Below are 25,871 nucleotides of genomic sequence, written 5' to 3' on the forward strand. Positions count from 1 at the left end.
TGTGGAATGCTGGGGAACAACAGGAGTTGATAGATCAGCTAGAAATGTGACTGTCTTTTTTAGCAAGAAGAAAATTGATAGAGTTCTAATACCCAAACTGGCAGTAAACTGCAAAAATAAATTGTACCTTTCTCTCAGACAAACAAGATTATAGTTAATGAGATTGTCATTACAGATCAGGATTGGACGATACAAATGGATGAAATAACTCTGCTGGACAGTGACCAAAGCCCAGATAAGCAGACGGTGCTCTTGCTGCAGCTGGCTGTACCCTTCTTTCCAAATCACCCATACTGAACCGCTTTCTATTTCTTTGAACGTATTCGCTTCTGATTATTCTGTATATGCTTATATATGTACTTGCTGTCTTCTCCATTAAAATGGAAGCTCTTTTTGAATAGAGATGGTTTTTTGTACTTGGCACTTGTATCCCCAAAGCCTCCCAAGGGTGCCTGGAACACAGGTCCTTGACAAATGTCTGTCCATGAACTGTAATTGACTGAAAGAACTGTATGGCAAAGTTACTGTTGCAACTCCCTGACCAATGAAGGGTCAGGGTGGGAGAGATAATGGATGCTGTTGACCTGAAAACTTGGTTAGAGAAAAGGCAACAGGCTAAATGCACACATTTTAGGATTTAATTAATTCATCGATCAATTCCCCATAAAGAAAACGGTTACATAGCGCTATGGAGCCAGGATGAGAACTGGCTGACTTAGTACAGAAATCGACTGTCTTCAGTACATTTTGCCATGAGAAAGGAATTCTCTTAGATGGACACATTGTAAACAAAAGTGGCGGCAGTTGGGTTTTATGATCCCAAGCTATGGGCATCTTCATTCTGTAGCATATCTCTGTGATTTAAGATAAGGAAAAGGTCCCATCACCCAGATAACAGGTATCCTGTCCTAAACAGGCCTTAACAGAGTTTGACAAAAGCTGAAGTTACAAGCCCAGGTATCTGTGTTTTCCTCTAAACAAAGGAGACTATTAGGTCCAGACTCTTCTTAATTCCAACTTTGGCCCTTATTAAAGTCTACAATTTATACTGAATATTCACAATGCCAATAGAAGGGACTCCTCCCTAACTCCCTAGTGGATTTTGGAGGGCATTCTTCCAGAAGAAAAGAGAATATTATTCCTTTCTTCCCCTATGGCTACGGTGCTAAAATGTCTGACCAAAGTCTATTCAATCAACATTTCTGGAGTGCCTGTTTTGTACCAACTTCTGAGGACACACAAAAAGAAGTAAGACACGAACCTTGCCTCACGGAGTGTGCATGTTCAGAATTATGCCATAACGCAGAATACGCCCTAACAGAAGGACAAAGTCTTCCCTACGGTAGCTTAGAGAAGGGAGGGATTACTTCGGGCTCAGGGAATTCGGGAAGGTGTCTCACCCAGCCTTTTCCCTTGGTGCTGTTTTGTTACGGGTTGGTTTTTTCCATGTTCACTCCACCAGGCTCTTGTTGGGGAGGGCAGGGAGAAGTCTCTCTCAGTGAGAGTGGCTGTTTGGTCGGGTCAGCCATCACACATTTATTAAGCACCTCTTGTATACCGGCGTCTAGGCTAAGCACCGCAGACACAAAGAAAGGAAAATAAAAGCTCCTGTCCTCAAGAAGCTCACCCTCCCATGGGGGAACAACTACGCTCCAAGAGCTAGGTACAAGCACGATGGAGACGGGATCAATTGGGGATCCCAGGGGCGCAGGGGGCCCCCCAAGTCCTCCACCACAGTCTCTGGGACCGAGCTCACACAGGTCTGAGAACCACGCCAGTAAATGCGGACGGACGCTGAGGCGGAAGGGTTACGCCTAGGTGTTGAGTCGCGACAGGCATCGTGAGAGGCGCCCCAGGTATCGTGACAGTCGCGATAGGAGGCCCGGCCAACCTTAATTTTGCCATCTCCAGGAGCTCGTTAAACTGTAGAAGCCCGAAAAGGTTTTGATTTCTGTACCTTTTAAAATAGCGTGCTAGTATTTTTTTTTGGTAAAAAGCTGACTGAAGAAGCCCATTTTGAGGGCCGCTCCTCACTTTATGACTAAATAAAGCTTCGGTCAGGAAACTGGGAACACTTTGGGGAACTCTGGAGTTTGCTCTCCGCTGTTTAAAAAATCGTTCTTACTGAGGGTCATGTTGTTTTTAATTCTTCACAAGCCGGAGCTGTTCGTTGCCCTGGCGCCCTACTGACGAGGTGAAGCAGCGTCAATAAAAACACATGAAGGGCGAAAAGAAAGCTCGAGGGAGATTGGATCGGCTTCGAACGGCAGCCGCTGCGCAGGCGCGTAGAACGCTCGGCGGCGCGCGCAGAGGCCCGGATGGACCGCCGCGCTCGAGAAGGTAGCTTGGGGTTGAGGGAGGTGTGCGCACGCGCAGATATCCCTGCGGCTTCCGGCGCGGGCCCTTGGAGGGGGAGGGGTGCGTGCTCGCTCCCGAGGCCCGGCTGCGCACCCGAAGACCCCATGCGGTTTTCGGCGCGGGCCCGCTCTGGGCTTCCCTCGGGGGCCTTAGCGCGCCGAGGGCCTTCTCCCCTCCCCCCAGAGCCCGGCCAGGGTCCGCGAAGCGGGGTCTGGAGTCCGAAACCGCCCTTCCAGGGCGGTAGGGCCCCGTTCCGCCGGGGGCGCGGGCCGTGGCCAGCACGGCCAGAAGCGCCCCTCAGCTCTGGAGCCGGAGGTGAGGCCGGAGCCGCGGGGGGCCTCGCCTGGCCTGGGGGTCGAGGGGCGCCCTCCCGGCGGACCCTCTTTTCTGGGGCTCCGCCACGTCTCCCTCGGACCAGGAGGGAGGGGGGCGAACGAAGGGGCGGGTCGGCGGCCACCGGCGGGAAAGGGAAAGGAAGAAGCGGACGGTGTTGAGGAGGGGGTCTTCGCATCCGGGGACAAAGGTAGCCGGAAGTCGGGGCCGGCGGGCCCCCGTGGGGGTGGGGGGCAGAGCAGGCGAACCGGGGCCGGTTCTTCGGCAAGTCGTCGGGCGAGGTCGGGGCCAGCCCGCGGCTTGACCGAGCTTTTCCTCTTCGGGGTGGTCATGTTCGGCCCCGTCAGGCGGCGGCCGTGCTGGGGAGCTAAGGCCCGACTTGGCCGCGGGCCGCGGGTATGGAAGCCGCCACCTGCCGGCCTCTGGGTTTCAGGAGCTGTCCTCCGGCGGACCTCGGCGAGCTCTTCCCGTGCTGACCCAGGTGAGGGGCGCGGGCTTCTCTGATCGGGTCTCTCGCTTCTTCTCACGCCTCGTCCACTTTGGGGCCTCGGGTGCCATGGCGTCGGTTTTCTCACGCTTGTGTCGTCTGTGCTTCTTTTCCCGATTTTAGGCAAGTGTGCAATACCAGAATGTCTTCCGATGCAGACGGTGCCTTAAGCACCTCACACATGCCAGCTTCGGAACAAGAGACCCTGGTTAGTCTGCTTGTCCCCAGCGCTCTGCCTCCCTGCGCCCCGTCATCCGTGGGGGTTTCAGCTACAAGTGACGAAGCCCCGCTTTCCTAGGGTTTTCCTCTTGTAAAGTGGACCCCGATCCGATTGTCCCCCTCAGGCCGAAAAGAGAAGTTCCAATCCGACCGTGTAGGCTTGTTCCTAACGGGAGCATTAGCAGAGTGAGGTTCCCCCCCCCTAAATCTAGCGAAGGCGCTGAAAGTTAGGCTTTAAGTCTTATTCTTTCTCTTTCTGTCCTGTTCTGAGCTGTCCTGAGAAGTCTTGAAGTTTTCAGGTTAGGATGACTGGTCAAGATGTGGTTTATGGAGTCTTTAGAGGGAAATTAAGGACCTTTGGGAGCACTTTTTCTTTCTAAGTTTACATTTTGAATAAGAGAAGTCTTTGTCTCCTCCTTACCTGAGAAGTCGGTCCTTGAACCTAGGGTACAGGGCCTCTTGCACGTAGTAGACACGAGCTAAAATGCTAACTGGCCGCCTGGCATAAAAAGAGTTGATAGGAAATTTCAGAGGTTTATGATTCTATCATTATTATTACGTGCTTTGTTTCTGGTAAAAAAAAAAAAGGTATTACAGATATCTTTTTACGAAAGTTTGTACTTACTCTGTTTTTATATTTTATTTTAAAGTTGATTTTTTCGGAATGAACATTTGCCTTTTAGTTGAACATGGAATAGCTATTTCCATAAGTACAGGTTTTTCGGGTTGGATCTCAAGCTGTTACCTCATCGTAGCTGCATAAATTGAGCAGTGTAATTGTTAGTATTTGAGTGGAAAAACCCCAGAAGCTCTCTGTTTAGAAGAGTGTACCTTTGTTTAATCGTGAACCAAAGGGTTGGTAAGAATTAGAACAACTTTTTTTTTTTTTTAAATTAGAACTACTTTCTGGTGAAGTATGAAGTATATTTCTTCAACAGACGTGGAGTACGTTCTGTTTGCAAGAGTCTTAGGTGCTGTAGGGGATACAAAATAGAAAAGAGAAGGTCTCGGCCCTCATAATTCACAATCTAGTAGACATTGATATGCTGAATGTTTGAGATAGGGAGTCCTGAAAAAGTAATTTCAGGCCTTGAAGAACCACGTGAAAGTTATGTTTTGGGGGTTATTACATTAGGTTAAACTAAATCCACAAGGCTGTTTTTTTGGCTAAGTTTTTGACTTGGCAGTGGCAGGAGTTTAAGTCACACCCTTATGGAATAGTTTACATAGACTGATATCTCTGTAGCTGGAAAGGACCTTATAGGTCATCTAGTCTAACGTTTTCATTTTGCAGAGGAAGAAACTGAGTCACGGAAGTTGTGACATGCCCAAGGTCTAAGCTGATAGCAACTTGTAAAGCAGGGACTTGAGCTTAAGTCCTGTATTTCCCAGGTTTGGTCCTCTATGAAATCAAGTGCCCAGGCCCTAAGGAAGCATTGTAGCATAATGGAAAGAGCATTGATCTGGAGGAGAAGAGCTAGGTTCTAGCTCCAACTCGTACAGGCTCATAACTATGAGGACTGATTGCTTTACTTCTCTGGACCTCCTTTTCCTCATCTGTAAAATTAAGAGGATTGTTTTGTAAGATCTTAGGATTCTGGATGCTGTGATTCTTTCATTCCTGCCTATTTTAGACTTCCATGACAGTCCACGATGTGGCTTGATCAAACTTAAATGTAGGTAATCTATAGTCTTGGGTAGATGGTAGATTAAGGACTGATAGGGACCTTAGAGGCCATCTAGTCCCTACTCCCTCATTTTACAGATGAAGAAGCTGAGACCCAGAAAGAGGTTTTGAACCTGAGCCCTATGATTCCAAATCTAGCACTGCCACACCACACTTTATGATTTCATGTATTTGATTATTTTACGTGGTTACATACTAAGAAACTCTTGGTTGTAGAAAGATTTTCCAAGTGTTATAGATGATGTTTGTACTTTATAGGTTAGACCAAAACCATTGCTCTTGAAGTTGTTGAAGTTTGCTGGTGCACAGAAAGAAACATTCACATTGAAGGAGGTAAGGTATATTCAGAAATTATGAAAGAAGTACATTGTATTTTGAGATGAAATACAATTAAATTTTTTTTGTTCAGCATAATATAACTTACAGTCATGGTGAAATAGTTACATTGTGGAGGAATTTGTTCAGCTGCTAGGGAGATGAGATAGTAGAAGGAATTTGACTCTTTTTGTAGGTGCGTAACACTACTTTAATATACTGATGCTACTACTCAGTGGAAAATACTAGCATCAGGTTTCAAGTGGAAGAGACAGGGAGGTCACAGAGAAGATAATGTATGTACTTGGAGTACTATTGAGCTAGCTTACCTATAGGCACTTTGTATAATGTGAACTATGTTTTAACTCATGATTTATCCTTTATAAATAAAATAGAAAGCATTATATTGGAAGCATTTCAACTCTGCCTACAGTGGTATCATATGCAAAGTTGTGGCCTTACTTCTTCCCAAATCCTCCTCTGCTCTAGAATTCTTTCCCTTTTCCTAAGTCAGCATTTTTATTCTCATCGTAATTTGGCACTAATGTGATCATTACACTATTCTCCTTCCCAGAGTAATTTAATTTAAAAAAAAAAGATCTTTTTAGTCCAAAAGGATGTCTTTTGGGATGTTGATGGGTAGAAGAGAGGCCTTTCCTTTTACTCTATGCCTATTATAGGTTTCACTATTCTCTGACAAAGAGAAAGGATGATCATATCAGTTGGTTGAGCATGGGTTAGGGTGCTTCTTTTCCTTCAAGGCCAGTTTTGAAGTGAAGCGTTGCTTCTTAGCTTTTGTTCTCTAGGAAGAGGAAAGAAGAGGGTAGAAACTTAGAATATTTTTACCATTTTTACCTCCCCAACTAGGGGAATCGTTCAGCAGTGTGTACTTCCAGCCTGCGTGCTTCTTTTTAAGCTTCAAGTCAAATGGTATTGTTCGGGACCAATAATGTGAGTTTTACTTTTTTTTTCCCATTTCATATTCTGCCTCCAAGGGAATTTTAGTTTTCAATTCATTGCACATTTCTTAAACATGCAAAGTTTTGAGGTTTCAGAGACAGTGAAAATAATCCTTGATGTTGAAGAAAGAGCTTTCTTTTGAGAGATTGGAAATACCCTATTTAATTAACTACTTGCAAAAGTAATTAGGAAAAGTGGAAAGGCTTTCAGAAAGAGGTGGCACTTAGGATGTACCTGGAAGGAGTCTAAGGCTTCTGGGCTTTAGCTAAGTTTAGAGAACCAGAATTAGACCAGTTTAACTGGAAGAGAGATGGGGAAGTAGGAACTGGAAAGGGTTTTGATTCCCAGGTTTGAGGAGTTCATCTACCTGGAGCATTTAGCACAGGAATGATATGGCTAGACTTTTGCTGGAAGATTATTTTGGCAGTTACCTGGAGGGTGGTTTGGAAAGGGGAGAAATTGGAATAAAGGAAACCATTTAGGAAGTTACTGGAATAGTCCAGGTAATAGGTGATAAGGGTCTGAAATAAGGTGCTGACTATGTGTGTCTGAAAGAAGGGAATGACATAAGAGACTTTATGGAGGTAGAATTGACAAAACTTGACAACTGATTGGATGTGGAAAGTGATGAGAATCAAAGATATCTAAGATTGTGAATCTGGCTGACTGTAAGGAGGATGGAGCTCTCAACGGAAAGAGAAATTTGGATGAAGGACAGATTGGAGAGAAAAGATGAGTTTCTCTTCTGTATGTTTGTACATCATTCAGTTGGAAATGTTGTATGGAATCCAAGAGACTATTTCTGATGATGTTGATTTTGTAGTCATCTGCACAGAGATAACTGAATCCATGGGAGATTATGAGATGACTGAAAGAGGTCAAAGGGAGAAGAGAGGAGCACTCAGGACAGAATTTCGGGGACTTTATCATGTTAGTGGGTGATGATCCTGCAAAGAAAATTGAGGAAGATTATTTAGACTGGCAGGAGAACCGTAAAAGAGCAGGAACAGAAGGACAGAGAGGAGATTACATAAGAGGAGGGGGCATCAGCAGCTGTAAGTAAAAAACATGGAGGGAAGAAATGTAGCTGGGCTAGTGAGACTGTGGATCATAGGGTGTTTATTCACAGCTATAGCCTTGCAGGTGGAGAGGGAGAGCTCATACTTAGGAATTTAAGTAATTGTGGGAATCCAGGAAAGCAGTGAATTCTTTAGACATGTCTGTCCTGTGGTAACTGGAGTGAGAAGATAGGGACGTTAGAAGTCCGTGGTCAAGTTTTTAGTTTAGCCATCTTTGTCAGAACAAAATTCAATTCTCAGAACATGAATGTTTTGATGACTCATGAGAATATCAGTTTTTGTACTCTTAAGGCCCCCTTGGATGTGGGTAGAGTTTAACTTGCCCTCTCTCTGGGATCTCCTGGGGTTGTTCTCTGTTGTTGTTAGTGAGCAGATGATTTGTCTCGTGGTAGTGTGTTCGTAGGCTCTCGAGCTTTGTGATTGCAAAGGAACAGAAACTGACTACCACAGGAGAAAGATGCTAAGTCATCGTAGTTTAGAAAGCTCTTGTAATTTAGTTACTTTTGATGGCGGTATCACAGACATGAATCCAGAAGATCTATCAGCTTTAACTACACATCATTCTGGAACAGTTCTCTGAAAAACACGTTTTTATAGAAAGATTAAAATCTCACCACTCTTAACCTTGTCAGACCTTACTTAGTGAATTGGATTCTTAGTAATTTTTGAAGAAGGATGGTGATAAGCTTGAGAGTATTCAGGAGGAGGGCAGTCAGGAAGAAGAGTTTTGAGTCCATGACTGCTGAGGTTTGGTGGAAAGAACTGGATGTGTTTATCCAGAAGAAGCCACCTGAGGGATGTGACAGTGAAGTTCAAGCACTGTCACGTGGAGGAGGCACAGTCCTTAGTTTCATTGGACCACACAGGGCAGAACCAGGGACCAGCGGGCGGGGCGGGGGGAATTGCAAAGAGGCAAACTTAAGCTTTAAGAAAAAGTTTCTAACTGATCTCCCAGGGTGGAATGAGAGGTGGCAGACTCCCACTCCCAGGAGGTCTTCAGGCAGAGACTGAATGACTGCTTGTTGGGTATGTTACAGTTGGGATTCCTTTTGTCTCTAACTTGGACTAGAGAGCTGCCCTATTGCTCCCACTTCTCAAATTCTGTGTTAGGTGGCATCAAACCTATTCCTGAGAACTTCCTGGTAGATATGGTACAGAGGTTGATACTAATACTTTATAGCCTGTTTGCTATATACATATTTCAGATTGTGGCATTGATTTCTCTCTAGTCATAGATTTCATTTCTGTTTCAGGTTTTATTCTACCTTGGCCAGTATATTATGTCAAAACAATTATATGATAAAAAGCAACAGCACATTGTCTATTGTTCAGATGACCTTCTTGGAGATCTGTTTGGGGTACCAAGCTTTTCTGTGAAAGAGCATAGGTAAGCTGTTTCTGTTGACTTCGTTTAGAAATCCCGTTATGACTTCAGGTTTGTTTCTTTTTTTAACCTGTAGGATCATCTTTGTTTAGTGAAAGATTTTCTATAATTATATGTCATGCTAAACGTCATGAGATAGTCTTAGAAACTTGTATTCTTATGAAAACTCTTGAAATTTAATTCTTCAGCTCTGCATTTTTGTTTTCTCCAAATGCATTATCCCGTCTGTACCATAACAGGTTACTGATCACTAAGTCTGTAAATAGCTTTTGAAAATGCCTATTTCCCGTTTTGACATGCTGCTGTGAAACTTTTGTTTTGACATCTAAATGTAACTTAGAGCCAGTGTTTTCTTGTAGAGTTGAAATTCATTACCTTGTTTGTACATGATTTCTGATATATTCATGTTAGGTAATGTTTGATGCTGTAGCTGCTGTTGTGTACAGTTCAATTTTTAAGTGATTTCTGACCAGAAGTTTCATATATAGAAGGAGATTGAACATTCAAGAAAATTACTGATTAGGAAAATGGAAGTAAATAGAAACATTTTAGCAGGCAACTAGCTGGTAATGCTAATTTTCCTTCTCTTTTGGGAACTAGAAAATATGTAATAATGACATGCATGGTAGTCACCAACTGTTCTTTACATGTGCCTAGTTACTAAAGTGATCCTTGGTTCCTCTGTAGATGTTAAACTAATAAAACAAGAACATCAAGTGATTAGCCTAATGTGAATGATAAAATAGAAATGAATACAATTCCTTTGTAGGTTGGATTCTTCTCTGTGAGAAAGATTATGTTTTTTTCCTTGTTTTGACAAATCGAGAAGAAATAGTACTAAGAAGGATATAGTTCTCTAAATCCTTAGGACTCATAAAATTGTCTTCTTTGTTGGCTTACTTTAGTACTAATTAAGAGAGGTCAGTTCTTTATTAAGAGAGCATTGAACTCTGTCACTTGCGTGCTCTGTCGGCCCTAATATGTTGATTCCGTTTGAAACTATTTAAATCTTGGATTATATTAATTTGAATTCAACCACTATGCAGATTTTTCATCACAGACATATTTTTTTATCTCTCTCCCACCCCCACCAGGAGATTGTATGCAATGATTTCTAGAAACTTGATAGTAGTCAATCAACAAGGTAAGTTGATTTTGAAAGAATTCCAAAGTATTTTTTGAATTGTTTACATTCTAGCATTTCATAACTAGTTTTCATTAAATGCAGAATTAATTATGTGGAGTAGTAGTTTTAATAATTTGATGGAATAATTTCATGCAACAGTACAAAGAAACTTTTTTTATGTAGTATTTTATAGCTTCTAAATCAGTTATGTATAAATTTAAAATTAACCATGACCTTCTTTAAGTTGGAAATTATTGATTTATTTTGAAAGTTGAGTAATTTAGAAGTCCTTGGTTTGTAGAGGTAATCAATATAGCTAGAACTTAGAACACTGAAAAGTGGATTTTATGTCCTGGTTAATAGTATAATAATCAGTGGTCCTGGATGAGACCATTGAATAAGTATGTATCTTTTTGGTATACTAACAGAGTACCACATAGATCATTGTGTCTGAGTAAATGATAACTTGCTTCTCTGTCCCCAGTGTGTGGTTCTATTTCAGCATAGCCTTGTTAATTCAAGATTTTCCCGGGAAATCAGGTTGGTTTTAGCACTGACTAGAAATTAGGAATCACTAAACCTGAATTTCTGCCTTATACCTGCTCCCCAGCCTCTACCTGAAATTCCTATCTAGAAGAAACCAAAGCTTCTTCCCAGGTCATCCGAAGACACAGCTGCAAGAGAAGACATATTCTATGTTCAATTAAAATGAACAAATATTAAGCACACTGTGTGAAACAAAAAGGGCATTGGGAGAGGCTCTGAGAATACAAAGATGATAATAATAATTGAGATCTTTATATAATGCTTGAGATTAAAAAGCACTTTAAATATTGTTATCTCATTTAAACCTCACAGTAGCTCTGCATGTGCCTGGGTCTGTCTTTGGCCATGAAGTCTGACGGGTTAATGATTGCCCATGACCACATTCTACTTAGTGGCAGAAACAGGATTTAAATTTAGGTCTTCCTGACTCCAGTTTCAGTGTACTTTCTGTTGTGCCATGCTGCCTATGCCTTTGAAACTCATAAGTTGCTCAGGGATTACTTGTGACTGAATCTGCCCACTTCATTAGGGCTGGCCTGGAACTAGAGTTTTCCTGGGTTCGATTTTTGCATACATATTTGCCTGTGTGTTGTCCTTGCTCCCAGATTCTTTGTAGCTATAATATAGAAGCTACAGTGAACTCTCCAAATAGCTATTGGTGGCTTTATAACTATCAATTTCATTTTTCATCTCAGAAGGACATGTAGGTTAGAAGTGCTACCCTCGAGTGCTGTCATATTTGGCAGAAAAAGTTATGGAAGTTAAATAAAACCTTGGGCATATGGCATCTCTAGATGAGGGAATTTCCTGTTCCGTGAAACAAACAGAATTTAGACATAACTCCTTAAGTCTTGTATAAGGAGTGGAAATTACCTTGAAATCAATCTTAATTTGTAGGGCAAGGATGTTTTTTGGCCAGTGAAATTTGTGTGAGTCTCTTGTGTGTAAAATAGGGAGTTCCTAGGTACACAGCCAATCAAAAAACTAGGAGACAGGAATCTCTACATATACTCGAAGATCTCTATGAGGTATTTCCCTGACAAATCATCATGGCTCTCAAGAAGCAGGTTCATCAGCTTTTTCATTTGGAGAAATGCTGTCAGGGTCACTCTGGTTATATGCCAGTCCCAGTTAGAGTAGTAAAGATACCTTTTGTCTAAGAGGATCTTGTGAAAATAGTTATTATGCTGTAAGAGACCACTGAATAGTTTATCTCCAGCCTTCTCAGTGTCTGTCTTTAATCTACAGTGTATCCAACCTCCTTATAGAGTAGAGAGGAGGTAATAGTAACAATTTTACCTGAAGGACAAAATTGTATATTAATGTTTCCATTTAAATGTTCTTTTGACATCTCAAACTCAATATGCTCCAAACTAAACTCATATTCCTTTCTAAGTTCTGACTCCAAATTCTCCTATTTATGTTCAGGGTATGAACACAAGATTAAGAATATGAAATCTGACAGTTGCCTTCAGATTTCTTTACAATATCTTAAATAAATGGGAATGAAATGCTGGCTGAAGATGGGAGTGCAATCTAAAAGGCTAGTCACACTGTATTTGCCTACTTTCATGCAAATCTAATAAAAAAGAATTCAAGTTTAAAAAAAAAATAGGGAGTTCCTTTCAGTTTCAGATTCTTAAAAGCAGACTAGTTTTTAGGTCTAGACCTAGATTATTTATGCAGTTCCATAGGGCTTAGAAATAGAGGAAGTAAGAAGACTACTTTCTTCTACTAGGATACAAGCTATCACCAAAAGCTCACTGAAGCTGTGATCATGGGATTGTATGCTTAGAACCAGAAGGGACCACAAAGGCATGGTAGATGCCTTTCATTTTACAGGAAACTCAGGCCCAAGGAAATGCAATAAGTTACTTAGGGTCACAATAGCACAATCAGTATTTGTACCAAAGTCCTCTGACTTGAAACCTGGCCCTCTTCTCACTGTACCATACTACTTTATCTGTTAACCTCATTCCTTCCTTATAACACAGTCTTTTTACTTAAATAGCTTTGAAAAACTTCAGTAAAATTGTCACTCAAAACAAACTTGATGGTTACATATGCTTGGGCCTAATCTTGTTTCTAAAATATCAGAAAATTTACTTTAAAATTAAAATTTGAGCTACTAAATTCATTTTGAATTTATATGAGTCTTAATCAGTGATTTCCTAAATGTTTACAGTTATATCTTCTCTTTGGTTTATTGTAAGTCAGAACCTGACTGTTACCTCCAAGTTCTTTCTGTGAAGCAACCTGGATCTCCAGCAGCCCCTATCTCCTTTTACCAGAGCTTCTACTGCTTTCCATCTTCCCAAACTTTTCTTCTTTGCAGCCTGAGCTTTCTCCCCATATCCTCTGATTACTGTCATGGCTGAGAGGTCCAGTATTGCCTGTATGTAGATAAAGTAGCCATCCATCTGTCCTCACGTTTCAATTATCTGAAAGAAAGTTACTCAGAATAGAGATTTGTGGTACTGTCTCCTAATACAGGAATTCAAAAATAATTATTACACTGTGTAATATAAATTTTAGAACTTTTCATCTGTCAAACCAAAATACATTTAATATGTTAATGCATTAAAAAACTTAGTATTTGGAATGATTTTTCTCTTGTTTTTATTTCTCTAATAATTTTTAAAGCCTTTGTAGGGAGCTATAGAGATTGTTGTCTTCAGATATTATTTTCTGAGTTCTTAAATATTCTTGTTTTCTCAAAGAAAAACATGTAAATTTATGCGAACATAGTGGGCTGTTTCACTTCATGTGTGTGTTAATAATAATAATGACTGACCCTTAAAATGTGTCTCATATTATCTCATTTAATCTTTCAACATTGTGAGGTAGGTACTTTACATCCTATTATCCCCATTTAGTAGAAGAAACAAGTTTAGAGAGGTTAAATAACTTTTCCATGGTCATACAACCTCTGAAATTTAACTCAAAATCTTAATCGAATTTTTCATTTCTAAATTTTCCGGGGAAAAAATGCTATTTTAAAGAAATATATTTGTGCCAGCTCTTAGGAGCATATTTGACAAGAATTTCAACTTTGTAAGAGGTTCATGTTTTGCATTTCCCAATTCAATGTCTTTTCTAAACACCTAATTTATATATTTTTTCCTAAGAATTTGCTAGTCCAGATACATCAACAAATGAAGCCAGCTGTCAGCTTGAAATCGGAAGTGATCAAAAGGTCAGCTTTAACCTTTCATTTTCTACTACAGTAATTCATTTGCCCCGGAAATTGTTTGACTTCTAGCTGACTGGTATTCTTAAGCTTAGTATTTATTTTGCATCTGTGTTGAATACTTAGGAGTCTATTCAGGAATGGCAGGAAGAGAAACCATCACCAAATCTGAATACTAGACCAACTACCTCATCCAGAAGGAGAACACATAGTGAAGCAGGTACATGGTGATATTTAACTTAGATTCAAAATTTTGTTTCATTTCTCCCTTGAAATTAACTTTTGTATTGATGGTGGTTGCTTGAAGGATTTTTTTTCCTTTGTTAAGTGGATGGATCTCTGTTCTTTCTTTTCATTCTCTGTTGATATATGATATGGGCTCATTTATTTAAGGCTGGCTAATTATTTTCTTTAAATTCTTTCTCATTTTTTTCTCATTAAAATGTTTTATTTTTACTGCAGTACATCTTAAGTATAGTTTTTCCCAGTGACAGGTAACTTTTCATTTGAGAAAATGAAAAATGAAGATATCTTTGAGTAGAAAATGTAAAAGGAGAAAATTAGAAATGTGTTGAATCACAAATATGCTTATACAACACTTATGCTTTACTGATTTTGTACTTCTGTTATTGTACTTCTGTAAAAACATTTGAGTATATACCCTCAGCGTAGTACACTGTCATATAAATTGCTACATGAAACTATTGCACTGATATGTTACATACGTTATAAAAACACAAAAATAGAAGTTAAAGTAAGACAGGTAAAGGACAATAGTTAAACTTTTTTTATTAATGGTACATAAAATTGCAATACTTAGAGTGAGAGCAGTTGAATATGTGCTTTATTATCTTTGAAAATCTTGATAATTCAAGGTAAAACATGAATGATAATGGATTGAGGTCCATCTTTTAAAGATTACGAATAATTTCAAAGGATTTTGATTGATTTTCTGTCTTATTTAATTACAGTTCATTGTACTGTCATTTTTATTTTGTAATTTGGCTGATGAAGGAGTAAGAGAAATGACATCCCTGCCATATTCATGTTCATTTGTGCTCGCGCATTATTAATGTTATCCTCAATCCATAGTTTCTTTGCAGAAATCTTTTTAAATCACTTGTCTATTTTGCAAAGGTTAGCGTAGATAAACCTAGATAATACTGTAAATCCACTCAGCCAGGAAAACAAACTGCAATTTGTTGTAATAATGGGGAAAGCAAATCAGTGAATGAGGGCACTAATCTCAACCCTTCTGTGTGGTATATCTCTCACTGTTCCCTTAGAACACCACACATATCGTGATATGTGACCCATCGGAGTGAGGATATTGGTACTAAGTTGTTTATTAAATGTTAATAAAGCTTAATTTTGCTTTTTTAAGGTATAAATAAATGTTAGTAACTTTAACATTTTTACATCTCAATGGTTTGTCTTGTGCGCACAAGTCATTGCAGTCATTGGCAACTATCTTGGCCTGTTTTAAATCATGGAGGTAATCTTTTGTTTAAAAGTAGCTCTCACTTATATTGATATATCCTGCTGAAGAAATAGGATTCTGAAGAAGTTGAAATGATTAAAGCCACCTTAGCAATAATTTTTTTTTATTTTTTGAGATGCCAGTGATAAAAGTTCATATTCTAGAATACAATATTTATCAACATACAGAGGAGTTGAAAGAAGAAAATCTCTTTAGTGAATTTTATAAATCATTACTTGTGGAGATACAAGTCTGCAAAAATGATATGTGTGATGACCTTTTATAAGACTCATTTGGAGGTGTTTTGGTAGATGTTTCTTTTCAGACGTGTTTGTATGTTACTGTTACCTTTTAGTCCATATGCCTATAATTTTAACTTTTTGGTGAAAAAATTGTCAATGTAAAGGTACACAGAACACTTTCTAGAATTATTATAATTGTATAAATTAACAGTTTTTTCTTTTTTTCACCAAAAGAAGAAAATTCGGAAGAGTTGCCTGGTGAAAGACACAGAAAACGACATAAGTCAGATAGTATTTCCCTTACATTTGATGAAAGCTGTGCCCTGTGTGTCATAAGTGAGATATGCTGTGAACGAAGCGGTTGCAGTGACTCAACAGAAATCCCTTCAAGTCCGGTAATCATTACTTGTTAAAATAGATTAGCTATCTTGTCAGCAGAAATGTAGGTAAAGGGGGTTTGAAAGAAGCTCTTTTTCAAAGGACAGGAGTATGGGCTTCTGAATTTGTGATAAGATTTTCCCTTTAAGGGGAGCGACTGTGTAATAACATCCACTTAGATGCAGTCTTGGGGATGGAGAGTTAGAGATTTGATGATAAAATTAATATTAAATGTGATGAAAGATACTTAAGAGAATCAAGCTTATATGGTTTTAGAAACTTGTAGCAATTCTACTTTAGTGATTGTAAAAGTTAAAAAAGCCAGGGCAGAACCCCCCAAATTTCATTAACCTAGATATTTGTAGCTCTTCCTATGAGTCTGAGCACCATAACTGGTATATTTCCTAGTTTTTTCAGTTACTAGAATTTGCGTATTTTCTTGGAAAGCTTAATCATAATTTAAGGCAATGCCTATACGTTTCAGCCACCAGCAAGTATGTCATTGTCCATTATTTTCAACACCTACCACATAGGTGACGTGGTAGGTTTGGAAGTAAAAAAGGGCAGATTTAACTGGAAGGAAGGAAATACGGATGTGACATTATGTATGGTAGGACAGTATCAGTCTTGGTTTTTATTGAAATCTATCACATTTCATTAAGTACCTACTGTGTGTTGAGCATGGTGGGAGATATAAATCATGGCTTTGGTTTCCACTTTATCCGATTTATCCATCTAGCTGAAGGCCAGTGTCTTTTATCTTTGAAATTAGCTGTGTTATTTTAACTTTTCCTGGCTGTCTCACTATGTAACTATAATAAATATCCTTGACACAGTCTTTTATACTATTTATCAGGGGACCATAGGCTGAGAGTTAAAAAATAATTTAGAGATCCTCTAATCTAACTCCTTTCCAAATCATGAATCCTATTTCCAGTATGCCTAATCATTGATCATTTAGCCTAAGTGAAGATTTCCTCTGACAGAAAATCCATTAGTTTTTACGTTGGCCCATTTTACTTTTAAATATTCTCATTTTTAGGAGATTTTTTTTCCCTTAGTTTGTACTGAAATGACCTCTCTGTAATTTTTTATCAATTTGTCTTAGGGGGTCAAGCAAAACAATTATGATCTTGCATTCACATAACAATGCTTCATGTGTTTGAAGATTATCATATCCCCTATAAAATGTTATCTTTTCTAGGCTAAACATTCCTATTTCCTTTAATGAAAAATACAATGATTTAGAGTACTCCTCCTGTTACAGTTCTACTCCTGGTTGAATATTAACTTTTCACCATTTCTTCAAAAAATGTCATACCCCGAGCTATATATAGTAGTTCCAATATAGTCTGACATGTCTGTCATAGTATAGTGTAATTATCATCTCCTTGTGCCAGGACACTTGGGTCTTTTTTTTCTTTTTTGTAGTCTTACCCTGTGATCTTATTGATGTAAAGTCCCAGGTGAGGAGGCTTCCTCTATTAATACAGATTAGCAACTGTTCTATAACTTAAAATCATATGGAATTGCTTGGGACACTGAGTTCTGAGACCAACTCTGTCTACTACTGATTCTTAAGCTGGTATTCATGGATAAATTTCAGGTTGTCCATGAGCTTAGATGGGGGAAGAATTACATATTTATTTTCACTAATTTCCAAATGAAATTTAGCATTTTCCTTAATTACTTAAAAACATTCTTTTGAGAAGGGGTCCATGGGTTTCACTAGACTGCCAGGGTTTGGAGGGCATGATACAAAAAGGTTAAGAAGTTCCATGCTACCTCTCCTTGGATACTTTTCCTTTCACTGATAGTAGGAAGTTTTTATGACTTATTTTTCTGTTCTTCAGCTGGTCTATTGGAACTCAGAGCCTTGATCAGTCTGTTGGAATTTGGAACCCTCATTGCTCCATTCAAACTCAGGCTACCTTCATTGAACTATTAGAAGCTGGGCTCAAAATTTACCCATTCCGACCTGGATCCCAAAATTCTACCCTCGCTTCAAGGGGCAGGCCTTGTGAGAAAAAGGAAAGGGTTGTAGATTATTGGTGTATGCTGAGCCTGTCAAAGGTCCTTTTTACTCCTAGATTTAGGGGTTGGAGAGAATAAAGACAGGAGGAGTAGGGCAGCCTTCCTGGGTCAGAACTGAGAGAAGGGGCGGGCTGATTTTTAGGGCAAATAGGGATTTAATCTAGGTATTGTGAAAACATTATTGGGGGAAAGAGACATGGGGGCTGTTTGGAGAAGGGGGATGGCAACTGAGGGAAGAATCCATTTTCACTAGTAAAGGGATAAACCAAATAAACCTTGCCTTGAAGTACAGCTGAATTGTTTTGAATAATGACTTTTATGGATTTTTTATGTTTTTACATTGCCACCATTTCAGTTTATAGCTCCTCTTCCCTCCCAACATATATACAATGAGCCCTGCCTTGTAACAAAGAAAAATGGGTAAATAAAACTACTGTCAGCAACTTTTTGACAGTAGTCTACATCATTCCAAACCCACAGTTCCTTATCTTCTCAGAGAAAGAAGAGAAATATATTTATTTTCTCCTTGGGAAGGGGAGGAGCCCATACTGATCATTAAATTTTTTGTGTTTGGCTTTATTTTAGTGTAGTTTCAATTTACGTTTTTTATCATTTTTATATATATTGCTTTTTGGGCAGCTAGGTGGCACAGTGGGTAGGGTGCCAGGCCTGGAGTTAGGAAGATTCGTCTTCCTGAGTTCAAATCTGACCCCAGACACTTACTAGGTGTGTGACCCTGGGCAAGTCATTTTAACCCTACTTGCCTCAGTTTCTTCCTGAACTGTAAAATGAGCTAGAGAAGAAAATGGCAAACCACTTCAGTATCTTTGCCAAGAAAACCCCAAATGGAGTCAGGAAGAAGAATAGGACACAACTGGACCACAGCAATTTATTATTCTCCTGTTTCTACTTATTTCATACTCTGCATTTCTTCATTATCTAGTGTTTTTTCTCTAAATTTCTCATATTTATTGTTTTTTATGCTACAATAATATATTATATGTTCATGCACCACAGTTTGTTCAACTGTTTCCTCAGCTAAATGGGTCCAGTTTTTGAAACCACAAAAAGTGTTGCTATGATTGTTTTTGTGTATGTGAGAGCTGTTTGTCTCCCTCTCCACCCCCCAGGACTATACTCTTAAGCATTGGGATCTCTGAATCAGAGATTATGAACAATTTAGGAGAATTTTTCTCCTACATTTTATTCCACATTGTTTTCCAGAATGGTTGGACCAGTTTGCAGGTCCATCAGCAGTGCTGTCTTCCTCATAGATCCTCCAGCATTGACTCTTTTCATCTTTTGTTATGATGATTTGCTGAGTATGAGATGAAACTGCCGAATTGTTTTCTTTGCATTTCTGTTATTAATAGTGATTTGGAACATGTTTTTGTATGCTTGTTCACAGTTTGTAATTCTTTTGAAAACTTGATATTGACTGCTTAACTATTGGGTAACAGCTCTTTAGATAATTTGTGATTATGATGATAATAGCAGCTAGCATTTACATGGTGTTTTAAGTTTTGCAAAGCATCTTACAGACATCTCGTTTTTATGAACTATTGAATACGATGAATTTTCCCATTGATAACTTCCCTTCTTATGCATGATCATTGTTTTATGATTGAGAACCATTTGGTATCTGTGATTGATTGGTGTTAAAACAGGCTTTTGCATCATCAGGTAATTTAGAACTAATGAATACATGCTGTTGATTTCCAAATGTAACCCATCCCAGTCTCATCCCTACCCAATTCATGCCCAAGCTCATTCTCCATCTGGTACGCCTATCCTACAAACATTGGCAAACTTATTTGATTGGCCGTCGGGCGTTATCTAGGCAATATTTTAATCCACTATTTTTTTCCAATTGTGGATTTTTAGACCAGCCTCACATTGCTGTGAGTTTATTTGAAGTTTTGTGTAGTGTTACAGGGGATGATGCAAAAAGTACAGTCATCTGATTAGAAGCATTTGGATAGGCTTGTAATTGATAAGGAATCCTTCATTCAGACTTTATGTAAAGTATATTTTTCATGATGTCTTGTTTGCTGTGAGTCTTACGTGATTTTGATATGTGCCTCCCAGATGCACATCTGAGGAGACTTCAAGTCTCCATTGTTTTGTTTTGTTTTTTGAGTCATATTCTTTTAAATCACTGAATAATAGCCAGGCATGATGATGCACATCTATAATCCTTGCTACTGGGGTAGGTTGATGGATCCCCTTGATTTCGGGAGTGCTGAGCTGCAGTGTGGCTGAAGCTAATGGTGTGTGCTAAGTGCAGCACCAATGTGGTCAACCTTTGGGAGTGGAAGACCACCAGGCTGCCTAAGGAGGAGCAAAGTGGCGCAGGTCGTAGACGGAGCAGAGTGAAGCTTCCATAACAGTCGGTTTTGGATCAGGCTTGTTTAGTGGCTGCTGTATGTTCTCCATCTTGGACTGGTTGAGGAGACCCATTCTTCAAAGAAGAAAATCAGTGAAAAATAAATAGTGGTGTATTGTGTTCTCTGTATCTTTGAGTCAATAGAGTTGACTGTAAAGTTGTGGTCTTTTGTAGAAAATTGTCTAAGAAAATAACGCTTAAATGGTTTTTGTTGAGGTTACTGTTGATGTGAGCATGGACTGTTGTGACCATTTGAATAAATGGGGTGCTAGTTGCTGCTGTTTTCTCAATTCCCTCCTTTCCTTTCTCCCCTACCCATTTTTGCTTTTTTTTTTTTGGGAGCAGGGTAAGAGCAAAATCCGTAACTTTTTCAGTCTTTAGGAATCTTCACCTCTTTTGATTATCTGCTAATTGATCCTTGAGTGCTTCAGGAATTGTTTCCTGTAGCATGGATTTTTTCTGTGTCTAATTGGCCATTTCTAATGGCTCCCAACTTGTGGTTTAAGTACAGTTGTCACTTCTTCACAAAGCCTGAATTGAATATGATGATTTCTCTCTTTTTCATGGGAATGATATACTACCATAAAAAATCCTCACAATTCTGCTATTTTACTTGTGTTTGATTCCATCTGGTTTTATCTGCAAATTCATTCAGGATGAACTGGCTTAATCTGGATCTCACAACATCTTTGTTGGATTGTTTTCTTAACAACTTTTCATTGTTTTGAGATAATACTGCTTGTAGTTTTCCAACATTTTTCTGTAGTTTTACAGTTGAGTTTGTATTCAACTTGTATTGCCCTTGGCTGCCATTTGAGGTAGTATATACCTGCCAATGAGGTAGTATTTGCTGGTTGAAATACTTTATGGGCTTTTTTTCCCCACTTTTTTGTTGTGATGACTGTTGTACAGGAGTTGAAATTTTAAGAAATGTGATTAATGAACTTCTGTGAAGATGGAGGAGTAAAAGATCCATGGAGAACCTTCTCAGTATCCCAAATGAGCCAAAAATTGTGTCAATAAATGCCTGAAAGAGTGAAAAACACTATCATTTTTCAAGAGAAAAATTTTGGGGGAAAAAATTCAAGGCTTAATAAACATGAGAAAAGGTTCTGATACAATCAAAATGAATATAAGAGTAGAGACATAAACATCAGACAAATAGAATGTATAAAATACAAAACAGAAGCATTAATCTTTTTAGGACACAGTGGATATTGGAACAGTGGATGTAGTAAAGGAATTTAAGGAAGAAATGAATTTAAGAAAAATGCCATGGAGGAGCTGAAATAAAATGAAAAGAAACTGAATGAGAACTTTCCTGAGATTTCTGAAACAACAGCTTAGAAGTATCTGAAGAAAAAGGTAACATGTTTAAAATAGAATTATTTCCCTGGAGGACAAAATTGAAGAAACCAAGAAAGGGAAACATGCTCAAAAAATTTCACAACTGTACAAAGATTTAGAACAGTTGGATAAATTGTATCTGGAAGCCAGAACAAGGCAAAAGAATATCAGAATTCTCAGTTTCTGGAAGCTGAAGAAAACAAGATGACATTCTGGGAAACTATATAGGGAAATCTGAGAATATATTGAAAATGAGGGACAGATTATAAGTTAATGGAACAGTTAATCCTAAGGTAATCTTGCCTAGATACATCATTGTTAGACTTCACGACTGCCCTGATAAAGAGATGATTTTGCAAGTCACTGAGAAAAGCATCTCATACCAGAAAACATCAGTTTGAATTATATAACATTTCTAGCAAAACAAGAAAAAGGGCAGAATCTGAAATAGTTTAGTTCTAAAAAATTAAAGCTATAAAATTTCATCCCAAATCCAGTTTAGTTTTCCATTTGTGCTAAGTTTCTAATAGAATCTTTTTGAAGACAAAAAAGGTGGTCATTTTGAGTCTACGGGGATTTCAAGGATTTGTGGAGGAGAGAGCCAGTCTTAAGGCAGCTTTGCAACAAGAAGGCAGATCATCGTCAAGGTATGAAAACCAAAGTGAGTTTTACAGTTTAACTCAATGTAATCACTCTAGGGAGATCGTTTTAGGGGTGAGGGAGAAGGGAGGAGGGAAGAAGAGAAATTGAGTATAAGCATCAAAGGTGAAGAAAATGGAGAACAAACAACAAAGAATAGGAAGAGAGGAGAAAGGGTAAGCACTCTTAATACTGATCTCAAAGGGGAGGAAGAGGGAACTGGAATTTTTAGAAAACTAATAGAACTTAAAGAGAGCCTGTTTGTTGAGTGCGATTGTTGTGTGTTAAGGTTGGAATAGGATTAAAATGAAATAAGGGCAATTTTATCCCTTTTACCTAAATGCTAATAAAATATAATTAAGGACAGACCAGAATTGAGATGAGAGATTGGGCTAGAAATGGTGATATCCAATTTCTTAAGTCTACTTTATATGTTCTGGATTTGTAGGAGCTACTGTAATTGTATGCAGTGTCTATACCTTTATCCTTTTTGGATGCTTACTTCAGCCTCTGCTCTATCTGGTCAGCTGATTCCACAGACAGCTGATTTGATGTGATTTGTTTCCTGTCTGTTGAAAAATGGCAAATTTAAATTTTTAATGTTTCTTGCCCTGTTTAGTGCCTTTCCGGCTCTTCTAAACGACTGTACTTAAGATTTGTATGAGAATTTTTAGGAGTCTACTTTCACTTTGGCTTTTAAGTTTTTTGATCATAAGCCATATTTGCCAGTGTAGTTTTCACTTTCTACCCGTGTTCACTTGTGTATTGAAGTTGTTGAATTTCAAAGTCTATATTGATTTATCTTGAAGAACGTTGTCAAGTTCTTCAGTAGAATTTCTCTACTACTCTCTGTAGTAGATATTGCGACATGAGCTAGTTATCTTCATGGTGGTATATTTGCTTATGTTGATTTTGAGAATCTTTTGAAATAATTTGAGTATACAATGAAACCAAACACAGCCAGCTTTTTTATTGATAAGCTGCTCATCCATGTAGTTGTGACCTCTTTTATGTATTCTATTCATACTTAATAGTTAGAATGTCAAAGTGGATGTTTTCAGTTTCTCCCACTGATGTCAATTTGTTGGGCGTTAGACATAAAGCATAATTTTTTTCTTGCCAGATTGAGAGTCTGCCCTTTATGTCTTATGCCAAAGAAAGTCACATAGGCAGCATACTTCATTAGGAATAGGAAATGCCTACCAGCTTGCAAATAGATAGTGAATTGAATGCATGTCGTTTTGAATCTTTCCCTTTTAAAATGCTTTATAAATTCTAAAAGCTGAGTTTCAAAAGAATATTTGAGAAATAATACTCAGCTCAGTTATAAAACTGCAGAGATTAAAAAGGTATACACAGAGTTCTTCAGTGAACCATTGTTATCTTTTTAAAATCTCTGAATAAAAAGATATAAGGATGTTCTTTCCTTCTGGTTCTTTGTTACTAACTAAAAGCACTGTTGTCAATATTTTTGTATATATGAGACATTTGGAAACTGTTGATTCCTTTTAGTATGATTGACATATGTAGCACCCACCTTGTAGCTGAGATACAGCATTTCAGATAGCGTAGAAAATAATATATGGTTTTAAATTGACATCTAAGAATCACCTTACGATTCTGGCAATAATTGAAGTACAGTAATCCAGTTTCTAGCTTAACACATTTATGTATTATTTAAATGTTTTTCTTCCATTCCTTGGTAAGGTAGGTATCTAATTAGGCTGATCTATTAAGGTGGATGTTAGCTGGGGAGAATCAGCAAACTCATCCTACCTTGAGTTTGGCTACTCCTTTTTTCCTTTCACATGCGATCAGCTGTAAGTCCAATATGCAGGCCAGTCTCCTGAGAGGCACTTCTTTAAAATTTCTTAATTCCTGCCTTTTCTTAAAGAACTTAGGAAATAATAGCAAATGTTTTGCTGCCCATCTTCACCTTTGCCCTCCAGTAAAATAATCAGATTAGAGCATAGCAGCATTCTTTCCTTGTTATGCATTTAAACCTTCATTTCTACTTCCAAAATTTGTAGTGTAGAAAAGGGGCTAGGATTAAATTGCCTAAAATATTTTATTCTCTTAACTAAGGGCTAAAATTCTCTCAATATGCAAGAAGTTTAAAAAGATTATTTCCTCAAACTCTCTTTATATGGCTACACACTCAAAATTTGTAACCTGGCTGGAATCATTTTTGTCAGGGAAAAATTAGAAGTGAATTCTAACTCATCTGTATAACAGACAAATCATAGTGATTCAAAAGGGCAGGGGAGGGGAGAAGAGAAAAGAAGGAAAGGCTTTCTTTGAGGGAGGGTTGGTAAATTCATTGGTTGGAATTCTCCCCCAAGCTAGGGAAATGTGACATCAGTCATGCTGGCTACTGAACTGGCTGTCCTCACCTGCTGCACTTAGGACTGGAGCTGTACAAACTTGGTACTATTTTCATAAGTGCCAGTGCTATATTATTGAATTGTATAGCTGCTGGTGCCATAATCAGACTGTGTTACAAATGAAGAATGTGGACTTCTAATAGCATATGGCCATGTAATTATAATCAAGCTTCTAGCGTGTCTCCGGTCACATCTGGATGATTGATTAAAGAAGTGGTATACTGAAAACAATTACCCATTCCACCTCTGCCTTCTCTGGGATATGGCAGCATCCGCTAGGGACTGGCTGATCATCTCATTAAAGTATTTTCTTTAAGTGTGATCCTTGCATTTTCTGTGCAAAGATTCAAAATCCGTGGAAGCTGTGGTGGTTAATGAGTGTCATATAGTTTCCATTGATTTCTTCAAGAAGATGTTACTTGCATTTTTCATAGTTGATAGAATTGAGAAGCAAGAAGGGACCTTAGAAATATTTTAGTAGACCTCATAATCCAGATGAGGAGACTGAAACCTAAGCAGTTAAGTGATTGGCCTACAGTCACTCGGTTGTTAATGACTGACCTAAGATTCAAACTCAGTTTTTCTGACTTCCAATTCTTTACACTCAGCTATGTGACTAGATCTCATTCCACAGTAAGGGTCTTTGTCACACCTGCCTTGGTTAACAAATTTAATAGCTCTTTGGCTCAGAGTCCAAAAACTCATCTTTAAGCTGTACCTTGTATAAGGCACATAATACTGATGAACATTAGTTTCTCCTGATTTCTGAAATGTTCAGAGATAGCTGGGAAAGGCAGTTGTCTCAAAATTGAGAACCTTTAGCAGGATTTTTTATAAATAGTCTCAAATTTAGACTATTTTACATAGCCAGTTATTTGTATTTTCTGGGCAAGCCCTCTGGTAAGTGCTAGAATTATGTGAATTGGACCATTCTTTTACCTTTCCAAATTCAACCTGTAATCCTGTTTATTAAGCTGTATAAAGTTTATGTTTCTAAGTCAACAGATTAAAGACCCAAGTGTGCACAAGTCATGTGCTAGTTCTGTGGGGGAGGCCTTAAGAAAGTATAGAGGACAGTCTTTGTCCTCAAATACATAATCTTTTGGGAAAATTAGATAGTACATCTGTAATTCAGTAATTCAGAGGAGACAAATAATTTTCAGATGTGTGATTGGGTAGGTTTTCCAGGAATATGGAACTTGAGCTGACCCTCAAGGACTGTGGAGGAGTGGGATGTGGTTGGGGAGGAGAAGAAGGAAACATTTCAAATAGGAGGAAAGGTTAAAGCAAAGGCTTG

The 25,871-nt window shown here is 38.6% G+C and overlaps 1 protein-coding gene across 10 annotated transcripts in view; it reads left to right on the top strand.

The window, feature by feature from the left end:
- The first annotated feature begins 2,466 nt into the window (after positions 1 to 2,466).
- LOC140516601 (E3 ubiquitin-protein ligase Mdm2-like) overlaps positions 2,467 to 25,871 on the top strand; it is a 29,880-nt gene continuing 6,475 nt past the window's right edge. For 2 of the 10 annotated variants that reach the window (XM_072627584.1, XM_072627586.1), the window contains exons 1-8: positions 3,040 to 3,172; positions 3,302 to 3,386; positions 5,343 to 5,417; positions 8,692 to 8,825; positions 9,917 to 9,966; positions 13,623 to 13,690; positions 13,811 to 13,904; positions 15,641 to 15,801. In XM_072627584.1, coding sequence (XP_072483685.1) covers positions 3,321 to 3,386; positions 5,343 to 5,417; positions 8,692 to 8,825; positions 9,917 to 9,966; positions 13,623 to 13,690; positions 13,811 to 13,904; positions 15,641 to 15,801 — 648 coding nt within the window. In that variant the 5' untranslated portion in view covers positions 3,040 to 3,172; positions 3,302 to 3,320. Of the gene's footprint in view, positions 2,674 to 3,039; positions 3,173 to 3,294; positions 3,387 to 5,342; positions 5,418 to 6,236; positions 6,351 to 8,691; positions 8,826 to 9,916; positions 9,967 to 13,622; positions 13,691 to 13,810; positions 13,905 to 15,640; positions 15,802 to 25,871 lie in introns of those variants that run through there. The other 8 variants (XM_072627588.1, XM_072627590.1, XM_072627585.1 and 5 more) reach the window with 7 other exon arrangements.

This window comes from Notamacropus eugenii, chromosome Y, assembly GCF_028372415.1.
Source record: "Notamacropus eugenii isolate mMacEug1 chromosome Y, mMacEug1.pri_v2, whole genome shotgun sequence".
Taxonomy (NCBI): domain Eukaryota; kingdom Metazoa; phylum Chordata; class Mammalia; order Diprotodontia; family Macropodidae; genus Notamacropus; species Notamacropus eugenii.